Source organism: Falco peregrinus, chromosome W (genome assembly GCF_023634155.1).
Source record: "Falco peregrinus isolate bFalPer1 chromosome W, bFalPer1.pri, whole genome shotgun sequence".
Classification (NCBI taxonomy): Eukaryota; Metazoa; Chordata; class Aves; order Falconiformes; family Falconidae; genus Falco; species Falco peregrinus.
Genome location: NC_073743.1, coordinates 29255792 through 29268172, shown reverse-complemented (window position 1 = coordinate 29268172; position 12381 = coordinate 29255792). Strand labels below are relative to the sequence as shown.

General features: G+C 35.5%; 1 protein-coding gene across 3 annotated transcripts in view; it reads right to left on the bottom strand.

Moving 5' to 3' along the window:
* The window catches only part of LOC129783029 (transcription factor RFX3-like), a 192447-nt gene that overhangs the window by 35358 nt on the left and 144708 nt on the right, over positions 1 to 12381 (bottom strand). For all 3 annotated transcript variants that reach the window (XM_055792685.1, XM_055792686.1, XM_055792687.1), the window contains exons 5-7: positions 10018 to 10092; positions 4592 to 4773; positions 3702 to 3821 (exon numbers count right to left, since the gene is read on the bottom strand). In XM_055792685.1, the coding sequence (XP_055648660.1) occupies positions 3702 to 3821; positions 4592 to 4773; positions 10018 to 10092 (377 nt within the window). The remainder of the gene's footprint in view (positions 1 to 3701; positions 3822 to 4591; positions 4774 to 10017; positions 10093 to 12381) is intronic.

The window sequence follows — 12381 nt, the reverse complement described above, 5'->3', positions numbered from 1 at the left end:
GGCGTGTAGATATCACACTTCCTTTAAGTGGTTTTATTTTAATGGACCAATCTTCCCCTTATACTATGTTGGCCCAATGGAACCAGGCTTGGGAAGATCCCCTGCATGTACTTGAATGGTTTTTGCCTTTGCAGCCTAAGAAAACTGCTGTTGAATGGTATGAACTTGTTGCCGATTTGATCATAAAAGTCCGAAAAAAATGTTTAGAGTTGACTGGAGCTGATCCAGCAACTGTAATTATCCCTGTACAACAATACTATGTTGAATGGGCGCTGTTAAATTCTGCTGCCCTTCAAGTGGCTCTTGCCAATTTTCAAGGGCAAATTCAGTACCATCACCCACCTCGTCCACTTCTGAAAATGACTGTAAATCTAACTTTGCAGCCACGGCAACTAAGTCAAAGACAACCACTTGAAGGTGACAGAGTATTTACAGATGGATCTGGAAAAACGGGAAAAGCCACAGTTGCTTGGAAAAAAAATGGGCAATGGCATTCCCAAATTGTATATCAGGAAGGATCCCCGCAAGCTGTAGAATTACGGGCTGCGGCTTTGGCATTTCAGTATTTTCCAGGCCCTCTTAATCTTGTTACTGATTCAGCATATGTGGCAGCCCTCCTTCCCAAGCTAGATATGGCTGTCCTTGGCCATGTCAACAACCCCAAGCTTTTTGCAATTTTGACTTTAGTTTGGGAAGAGATTCGGAAACGCCATTCTCCATATTATGTTATGCATGTTAATAGCCATACTTCCCTACCTGGTTTTATAATTGAAGGCAATGCTAGAGTTGATGCTCTAGTTTCTGTGGCTCTGTCAGTGCCTGTTCATGATGTCCATCAGCAAGCCCGGTTAGCCCACCAAATCTATCATCAGAATTGGCGATCCTTGTATCACCAGTTTGGCCAAAAGGGTCTCTCTCAGGCTGCTGCACACAGTATTGTTGCAGCCTGTCCAGACTGTCAAAAAGTTACTCTGTGCCAAATTATGGAGTTAATCCTAGAGGCCTTCAAGCTTTACAACTTTGACAAACAGATGTAACTCATTACAATGAGTTTGGCAGACAAAAATATGTCCATGTTACAATAGATACATATTCTACTGCAATGATTGCTACTGCCCACACAGGTGAGACCAGTCGTGACGCCATTCGGCACTGGCAACATGCTTTTTCTGTGCTCAGTGTCCCTCTTGAAATCAAAACAGACCGTGGACCTGCCTATAGTTCCAGGCCTGTCAGTCAGTTCCTTTCCCAATGGGGGATCTCCCACAAATTTGGAATTCCCCATTCCCTATGGGCCAAGCCATTGTTGAACACATGAATAGTACTCTTAAATGCCAACTTGCAAAACAAAAAGGGGGAATGAAGGGAATGACCCCAGAGGCAAAATTTGAGAAAGCATGCTATGTTTTGAACTTTCTGAAAATCTCTGCCGACCATGTGGTGCCTCCCATTATGCAACATTTTGTGTCAATTGGTGACAAGCAGCAAAAGCATGAAGGTATCTTAGTACACATGAAAGACCCTCATACCGGGCATTTGTCGGGACCGCATGAATTGTTAACTTGGGGGAGAGGTTATGCTTGTGTTTCTACAGATGAAGGTCCGCGATGGATACCTGCTCGCTGTGTGCGGCCTGAGCTTAGCGTGCCAGACCGTGGGAGCACTGCTGCCGCCAGTCAACCCAACAACTAATGTGTGGCCTCCTTACTGAACCAGTCCTTGTTTGGTGTGCCCTTCCTCAAAACTGACTTGCAGACGTTGTTGCAAAAAAGTTAATGTATGCGGGGAATGACGAATTTTACTGAAAGCCTTGATATTTTCGATAATTGATTACCTCTGTATAATGTCAATCCAAAAGAAGTTGATATTGTTTGCACTTTGAATGTCGATAGTTGCCTTTATGTAGATGCTAACGTAGTAGGAGGCTATGATGGGACCATGACACCTGCATAAATCAACATGTGAACATGCTGATAAGCATCATGCGTTTAAACGCAATATAACATTGGATGAAGCATGTAATGATGCAGTTGATTTATGGAACTGATGGGAACGTATTGCAGTGGTTCTTCTCTTATTCAAAGTAACAGCAGGGAAAGCATTAAAGAGTTAAATCACCTTGTTTGTTAGGCAGTTAAGAATGTGAGTCAAATTTGCCACTATTACATACAAAACAGAGAAACTATTAGCTTTTTGTTGTTGGCTCAAGAACATAGCTGTGTGGATTTTGATGGTTTATGCTGCATGGATTTTAGGTGCCCCATTGCAGCAACATGTTACCAAAATTTGAGAAAATGTCAGCCTTTTTGGCATCCATTCACTCAATTGACAGTATTGTTTGTTTGCTATTGCCTTGGTTGCCATCATGTTTGCAAGGGCCCTGCAGAACATGACAAACCTGGTACTAGCTGTTCAAAAACAAAAAGGGGGAATTGGGGTCTGCAGCGGGTCTGCAGACAAGTTAGTTGACTTCAAAGACTTAGCCGTGTACCTTTAAGACAGCCACAAATTGTCAGGTCTGTAAACAGGATGTGAAGAACCGGAACTTAGAATCACAGCATACGAGCACCTACAGCAACAGCAAATAGCAAGCAAGAAGAAGGACACAAAAACCTATCAGGGTCTGACACCTGCACTGTCTAAGATATATAAATAGTTTGTATAAACAATAAAGGCCATTTTGTCCGAACCCAGCCACGCAGACATAGTGTTTTTTTCAGTCTGCCTCGACTTGCATCACCACAAGAAACAACTAAAAACATCAGTGTCCTGTCAGCATTGTTCTCACATCAAATCCAAAACACAGAACTGCACCAGCTACTAAGAAGAAAATTAACTCTATCCCAGCTGAAACCAGGACAGTTGGTCAAGCATGATTTCCCCTTTGTAAATCCATGCTGGCAACTCCCAATCATCTTCTTGTCCTTCATAGCTTGGCTTTGGCTTTCCTAACACCATCACTGTACACTCAGTCTTTCTTCCTCCTGGGTTGCCTGACCCTGCTTCTACCTCTTGTATACTTTCTTTTTATGTTTGAGCTTTGTCAGGAGCTCCTTGTTCATCCATGTAGGCCTTTCGCCACCTTTGCTTGATTTCCTGCATGTTGGGATACACCATTCTTTAGCTTCAAGGAAGTGATCCTTGAAAAATCAACCAGCTTTCCTGGACCCCTTTGCCCTGTAAAAGTGTCTCATAGGATTATTCTAAGCAGAGCCCAGAAGAGGCCCAAGTCTTCTCTCTTCAAGTCCAGGGGTTTGATACATCAGTTCTTGCCAGGAGGAGGAAATGAACACAAAGCTGAACCTAATCACAAGCTCTTCTATAATTTTATATATGTGCTCCTTAAAGTAATGAAACTGAACAATATAATTTGAAATTTAAAGCTCCTATTTCTTTTTTTTCCAGCTTGTGGGAAAATAACTGAAGACCACCAAGAAAACTGTTCAGAAGAATTGCATCATATTTTACTTTTATTATCACTTTTTTAAAATTTATGAATTTTTAGGTATGTGCTCTCTCATGTCTACTGATATCAGACTCCAGTGATATCAACTGCAGATCTGACAAACCTTTATTTTTCACAAGAGAAGTTAAACGATTTCCATTAGATGTTCAACTTTGCCACATAAATGAGGACAAGTAAGTCTCCAAGAACTAGAAATATGAAAAAGTAGTTTAAGTAGTTTCATTTAACACAGTACCTTTGTTTCTGCTGCATGGGTTGCTGTCTCATAGCCATATATTGCATGTCCTCTTGTAGCCGATTAAGGGGAGAATCTGGTTTGACACGAATCCCATAATAATGGTATTTGGAGTTCCCCCTTTATGAAAGAACAAAAATAACATTAGTTTTATGCATATATATCATACTCACTTCACAATTTGCCTTGACTGGAAAATAGTACATAAAATTTAGGCTTGACTTTCCTCTTACTCTAGTATAAAACTGTTATAACTCCACCAGCTACTGGAAAACAGGTCACTTAAACTATATTTTCCAGCACTTACTGTTATACTTCATTTAAATAGAATAAGGAAAGTAAAAATAAAATAAATGACTTATGCAGTCATGGTGAATAGAAGAATTCCATAAATGGGTATGCTTGTTAGTGAGTGAGGGTTTGTGTATGTTTCACTAGTCAACTTCAGTTCTGATCAGCTGGAGAAGAACAGAATTGGGCTATCTGCGTTCATGTTTATGTGAATGCTATTGAAGTCTATATGGATGCTGGTAAAGGCATTGCTCTGTTAGCTTGTATGGTTAGCTGTATTAGTGTCATGTGGTGTTTATCTGCATCTTTGAAACACGTGTTCAGTCTCACTGCTAGCTAGACCTACAAATGGGAACAGCAGTAGCTGCACCCATTGGGTTGAGATGGAAGATATCTGGGTTTTAAGAGTAGACAGAATGTGGCTATAGCAGACCAGGAGTCCCCTGGGTCCTGAAGTCCACTGGATTTGGCAACTCCCTTAACAGGTTTTAAATATTTTTTATTTATTTGTTTGCTTGATTTTTTTTAACATACAAGCTTCATGTTCACAATTATTATTGATATTTTCTATTATACTTTAAGACTTCATTAACGCAAACCTGGTTCCCAGTCTTCTGGTCCGTAATCCCATGAAGATTGACCGTATGAGTTTTCCAAAGGAGGCAGCATTGACTGGATCTAACTTGTGCTCCTGACAATGACGTAAGTAATGGTTGTAAAGGGTACTTCTGGGGAGACTCACTCCTTCTGCAGTTTCATAGTTGTCTAAAAGCCATTGGAGCTATATCAAATATGAAGGAGTGAACATATGTAAATTCAGTATTACTCTGCTAAAAAAAATATCTTAATTGTACAACAGAGACCTCTGGTTTTTTAGACCACTCTTAAGGCCTGTTTAATACAGTGACTTTGTTCTTCAAGCAAATATAATCTCTTTAAATCTCTTTCAATGTTAGATATGCCATGATGCCTTAGTATCTTTTAGAATTACAAGGAAATACCAAAACTCATTGCCCTTGTGAGCTCAGATAGCTCCACTTCTAAAAATATTTCAGATTCATACCATACATTAACATTTTATGAAGATATTTGTGCTTTGGAGACAAATTGTTGGAACTCTGTGGAAATAAAATAATCGATACAATTTATATTGCAGGAAAAACCTAAAAGGAGTAAGTTAACACATTTTTAATTCTGGAATGTTATACTATTTCTCTTCACCTGAAATTAAAAAAAATCAAAAACAAACAAACAACAAATTAAAAACTCCAGTACTTCATTTAACTTAATAGTGTTTATTTTCTTCCAAATACAAAGAAGAAACTATCAAATACAAGGTAAGAAGCAATTTAGATGACATGAAAAATAACTGGTACATCTATAAAATATTATGGGCCCAATCCCTTTCTGTTGTAGCCTGTTTGCCTTTGACTTCAAAGAGGAACATAATTAGTATTCTTTGTTTTCCCCATGCAATTTAACATAGAATTTTGGTGAGCAATTTTGGAAGCATGTAGGCAGTTTCTAATACAACATTGTACCTTTGTCTAGAACAAATAGTAAATAACATACAAGCAAAACTCAAGTAAAATGGTCACTTTAATGACATTTAGCAGTATAGGAGAACAACAGAATAAAATGGAAATATTTTTATAGTGGTCATATGTAAATTCTGTGGTTTCAGGTTTTTTGGGATGCTAACATTTTACCTAGTTTATACCCCTCTCCCCCCATGGTTTCATATCCTTGGAATTTCCCTTTAATTTCAGCTTGAACAATTCGCAAAATTTGTTTGCTGCTAGTATGTACTACTTAATTACTTAAGAAAGTAATTATACTAAAATGAATCATCATGAACATCCAAATTTTACAGGTTCACAAATCTTACCAAAACTCTGGGCGTAGTTTGAGCATCCAATAAATCCCCAAGCCATGGATTTGTTTTTGGCATTTGGAACAAAATTTTATTCCAATATGCTGGAGCCTCACACAGTTGTACAATCCATTTCAATTTAGTCCACCAAAGCAATTAAAATGACCAGGATATGTGTTTAAAGTACAGTAAAAGATATACAAAGTGTATGTGACATTTAATGCACTACTCTGCAGGGTTATTTACTAATAGATCACTGAACAAATTCTGTTCTACTAATGTTCACTATAACTTGTTATTTAAAGAGCATCAATATAAAGATTTTAATGCCCTTTACTCGTGAAATATGTTTCCACTCTGACCCTTCTTTATTGCAGAACTACTAGAAAAATTTAGATTATAATTAATATATTGGACATACAGTTCTGTTTAAGTCAGTTGTGAGCAATTTACCAAGCACGATAAATGAAAAATGAAAAAAAAAAAAAAAAAAAAAGGAAAACATTTACTCCAGACCTTTCAAAGACCATCTTCATGTTTACTTTATTACAGAAAACATCACCAGAATTATTATGCTTAGGTTTCTAAACAAGAGCTCTATGTAAAGATGCAGAGGAAGCAAAATCTACCTGGTTCCAAAGATGGATGCAGATACTGTTGTGCTTTAAATAAACATAACAAAAAAGTGCAGTTCATCTTTATATCAACTTGTAGATATAAATGCATTACTAAAAAAGTCTTAACATGCACAAATGTATCTAATCTTGAGCATTTACAATTCTGAAACAAAACCTAGGAAAAATATTGTCAAATTTTACGCTTATTTCAGTGTATTAACAAAATCATTTCACCAATCACCTAAGTATATCTTAATTATACCATTCAACCTTTGTAATTTATCTATACTAATTAGATTATGGGATATGAGCTATTTCTGTTTTACCTCACAAAGAAAAAAATGATTGACAAACAAAGTTATTTCCAAATTAATGTCTAAATATTACATTAGACTTTTTTCCAGGTGAATTACAATTTATCAGGATTTATTTAAGTGCATTTTACTAATGATCTGTATTTCAAAGTTATTCTTTCAACCACAGCTTGGCATTAGCCAACAATGGAAAAGCAAAACCCAAGATATGTACAAAATAAGGATTTTTTCTCTAGGGTGAAGATATTTCAATAACAAAAGCTTGAAGTGATTATTTGGTAGGTTTCAATATGTAAAGAAGAGTGCCAATAGCTGAATACCTTGTAAAAAGGTAAATAATATGCAGACATGATAAAGTTACTGCAAACAACCTTAAACATATTTTTGTATTTTCAGAAATGTAATTCTAAAATTGAAATGTCCAGACTTTTTCTGACTTGTTGATTTATAATATTAACAACACTGGAATGGATGAAATGGTTTACATAGAACAGGTATATTGACTCCAACTTCAATGAAACTTCAATATTAAGAAAATATTAGATTATAAATTAGTTAAGTCAATCGCATGCAGAAAAAAATCAGGAAAGGAAATAAAATAGAGGAAAATGAAAAAAATCATTAAAACAAACCGGTATTTACTTAGGTAACAGAGCACCACCTTAAGGAAGATGATAGGACTAAAACCATATTTACTGTCCTTATTTGAATCATAATTCAATAAATGTTTTTAAAATTGGGAAAACATCCAGTAAGTTTTATCTGGGTTCCATTAATTTCTTCCAAAATTACTGAGGCTAGGAAAGAGCAATTATTACAGCAAGATGAATGGAGGTCTTTTTTTTTTTTTCAGAGAATCAAGAATAGATCCCTCTATTTGTCTTTCAGTAGTTTTGAAAATACCTCAAAACAGTTAAGAAATATCAGCATAAGACAACCATAACAGACAGGTGCAAATCTCATTAGGAAGATATTTTCATAGAATCATAGAGTGATTTAGGTTAGAAGGGCCCTTCCTTTAAAGGTCATCGAGTCCAACCCCCTGCCATGGGCAGGGACACCTTCCACTAAGACCAGGTCGCTCAAAGCCCCATCTGACCTGGCCTTGAACACTTCCAGAGATGGGGCATCCACAGATTCTCTGGACAACCTGTTCCAGTGCCTCACCACCATCATGGTAAAGAATTTCTTCCTTATGTCCAATTTAAATCTACCCTCTTTCAGTTTATAATTGCTACCCTTTGTCTTGTCATTACAGGCCCTGGTAAAAAGTTTCTCTCCATCTTACTTATACACCCCATTTATATATTGAAAGGCTGCAATAAGGTCTCCTTGGAGCCTTCTCTTCTCCAGGCAGAGCAACCTCAACTCTCTCAGCCTTTCCTCATAGGAGAGGTGTTCCAGCCCTCTGATCATTTTTGTGGTCCTCCTCAGACCCACTCTATCCCACTATCTATGTCATTGATGAATATATTAAATAGTATTAGTCCTAGTATGGACCCTTGAGGGACACCATTCATTACTGATCTCCATTTGGACACTGAGCCGTTGACTGTAACTCTTTGGATGTGACCATCCAGCCAGTTCCTTATACATATAACAGTCCATCAATCAAAGACATCTCTCTCCAATTTAGCAGCAAGAATGGTGTGGGGGACTGTATCAAAGGCCTTACAAAAGTCTAGGTAGCTGACATTTATATCTCTTCCCTTGTCCACTGATGCAGCCACTCCATCTTAGAAGGCCACCAGATTAGTCAGGCACGATTTGCCCTTGGTGAAGCCACATTGGCTGTTTCTAATCACCTCTCTGTCTTCCATATGTTTTGATATATCTTCCAGGAGGATCTGTTCCATGATCTTTTAACTAGTGCATGACACAGGAAATAGGTGAATAAAGTTTTCTGATGTATAAAAGCTTGCCCTTTAATTCTTACTGTTTTCAGTGTGAAGATTCTGGACTTCCTTGTCAGATTCAAGTCAGACTTATCAATTCTTTGTATATCTAATTTTTAAGACAGATTTTTGGCATTTTGAAAAAAAAAAAATCATCCATTTAATTATGATATTAAAATAATTTTAGTATATTTCTAGGTTGTCTTAAATCAAAACAATTATTTTAAATACATCCAAAATGATCTAAAAGTCCTTCTTCATATTTTACAGGATTCAATTTCCCTCACCCAATTTTAGCATTTTCGAAGAAAAATAATCTTTTAAGAAATCGTACTGGCTCCTGCTGTCATTTTCTACCATGATGATAAACTTTGACAAAACAATTTTGGTTTTCACCTCCATATAACCACATTCTTGGGGGGGGTGTGTCAAAAAAATCAAAATAAGTGTATAGCCTCTACCCAATTTATTCATACATTCATATCACAAGCAATTTTTATATTTCTATGGTAAAGAAATACAAGAATCTGCAAAAATATGTGATGCAGTATGTATAGAAATTTAGCAGCATTAAAAATTACAAAACTATTTATACTAACTGAAGATAAAAACATGTTGTTTACATAATATTTCAAGAAAGACTAGCACTGTTTATAAACAAACTTTCTTCTATACCTAAAAGTTATATATAATGGCTTTACCACTATATTTGCAACCATCTTTTTATGCAAACACATTCAACTTTCTCTTATGGAAAATTCCTAACTACAGGATTTGCAAAAAGACAGAACAAAGCAAGAGGCAGAAGAATAATACATATTAGAGATTAACAGATTGTTTTATTTTTTTCATCTCATCAAATGGATCTTCAGAATTCTTATATTGTAATAAACTTATTCAGAATAATAGAAATATTTAAAAAGAAATCTAAAGAAAATTTTTTTATTCAAAGCGTGTGCTGCTTCTTTCCCCCTTCACCTGTTCCTAAATTATTATATTGGGTACACAAATTGTAGAAAATTATTTTAAAATGTCAAACCCAGACAGTTGAAAGAAATTATTTGATTATTTTTACATTTACATTAGGACCTGCAGAACAGTCAAATACATTAAGCTGTGTTAACACAATACAGAACCTAGAAAAGAAATGCACCCTATAATATGTCATGACACTTAACCTGAAAAAATATGACAGATGATGTAGATTACAAGCAACTAAAATGGAAAGATTAAAAACAAAAAGTAGCAATACATTAACATTTAGAGGCAGGCTAAGTATACAGAACAAGCAAGAGATTAGCTTTCATGAAAGAAGAGACAACTTACATGGCTGTTGAGAAGAGAGCTTCTGTGAGTAGAAAGACCATCAGACTTTTGCAGTGTCTCAATTGCCATTTCAATCTGATAATAGATATCATTAAAAAATGACTCAATACAAGACAGTAGAAAAGGCTGATCAGAAAAATTCTGATAGATTGCCTTACATTCAACAGAAATATCTGGTTCAATCATGGCTAAGGGATATTTTCTGCTTAAAGGCCTCATCCTGAAGTCCCCACGAAGGCAAACCTCCCCAGTGAAGTCAGGGAGGCATTTTGCTTGCATATATACTGTAAGATCCTACTTTCAAAATCCAATTTACCTTCCTCCTTGCTCATGAAATAAGAGAAGTGGATTTACCAGTAAACTACATTGCAAACAGTAAAAATTACTGAACAGTCAATGTTTTCAGTAAAAGAAAAAAATCCCAGAATAAAATCCTAAGAAAGGCCTCAAAATTTCTTCCTCCAAGTATTTGAGAAAGATAAGTGCACACTCTGAATATGAATTAGAAACAAAATTTCTGCTCTCTGCAATTATGGAGTAAAATCAGAATCATTCCGTAGGTTTTCTACAATTAATTTCATTGGACAGAATATCACCCCTACAGCCTGTCATAGCATTCTTTAAATAACCAGAGCTCTCAAAGTAAATGAAAATTGGAGGTTTACAGACAGCAAGATCTATCCTTAAAAAAAGAAAGAAAATAATCAGATGGGTTCAGAATAATACTTTTAAAAGAAAAAGTATTATATACCACTAATTATACAGTAGTATTACAACTAATACGAATGTGTAAAGACAACCATACCCATTCCCATTCTTCCTCCCATATTAATACATCTCTTGATTAATTCTACAATGACAGCATTAAAAATAAAATTACAGTCTAACTGTAGTTTAGCTGCAGAGATAGAATAGCAAAAACATTGAAAGTGATGGAGACAATAGTATGTACAGTAAAAGAAGACATAATTAACCACATTAAATGGAAAAAACACAAAAGCAATGGAAAAACATCTGTACATTTAAAGCCACTTATTCACCCTGTAGACAGTTTTTAAGTAAGTCTTCCCTATACTTCTTTAATTTTTACAGTATTATCCAAAGACTTTATGCTGGTAAATTACACTACTAAAATGAGTTCACTCTATATACAACACAAACCTGTAAAACATTTCAGATTATATTTCAATTAGTGCATAAATACAATTTGCTTTCCCCTTTTCCTAAGCTAATCAAATAGTATTTTTACTGTAGTAATTCTCAATGAAAAGGAAGTCTTTCTTACAACCATCTAATATTAGAAATATAAGCCTTTTTATAAAAGCATACAAGTATCTCATTACTATGTAAGAACATATACTGCACTATTAAAAAAATAATATTTAAATCCAGATTTTTTCTTGCTTCAGTGGAAAATACTATTAGGTCAAACTATTCAATCAGACAGAAAAGGTGAAATTTAAAAGGATACAGTATGCTAAAAATGAAAAGGTTAAGATTTCATCAAACTAAGATCAACTTACTATATACTGCAACCATAGACTCTCCCATCTTAACATGATATTGTAACATGATACATAATTTGAATCATAATTCTGAATCTTACTCCACTGTTTGACAATACCTTGTCTACAGCATTACTACAGTACTGAAGTCCTGCCTCCTCCTGCTCATTCCAGCTACTACGCTATCTGCTGAAGACAATATATCCATGGCGTCAGAACCATAGATTTTAAAACCAGAGATCTTAATGATTATTATGATCAGCTTGTCTTATTTTTTGAATAATGTAGGCCAAGAAGTGTTCATTACTGCTAAAATCCATCATTAATCATTTCATCAATCTAATGAAGTATTACTGAACTAGAGCAAGTCTTTCAGAAAGACATCTGATCTTTATTTAAAGTGCTAAGTAATCTCCATATTCTAGTGTAACCTGATCCAATAGTAATTATTTTCATTATTAAACATTTTGTACATTATTCCTTGTCTAAATTTTGATGAGCTGCATTTTGAGCTTTACCTGCTACTGAAATATCTCTTGACTATCAGAAAACTTCTTCCTATGTAAGAACTTAACCACAGACAAAGCATCTCTTAACCTTCGCTAGTATGTAAATAAAACAGGCTTAACTTGAAGGCAGATTTTCCAGACAGTGAATCATTCGTCTTGCTCTTTTTGAAAACTTCCAGCTACTTCTGGATTCTCTCTCATTCCAGTGTAATTTATTTTTTAAATTCTCAAGCTTTCAGTAGGCTTGGGTCCTCAGACTTTCAAAATGTTCTATGTGAAACAGGCCCCTGCATGTGCAGGAAGTGCCAGCTACTTTAATGGCAAGTTATTAATGTGCAGAATCTGTTCCT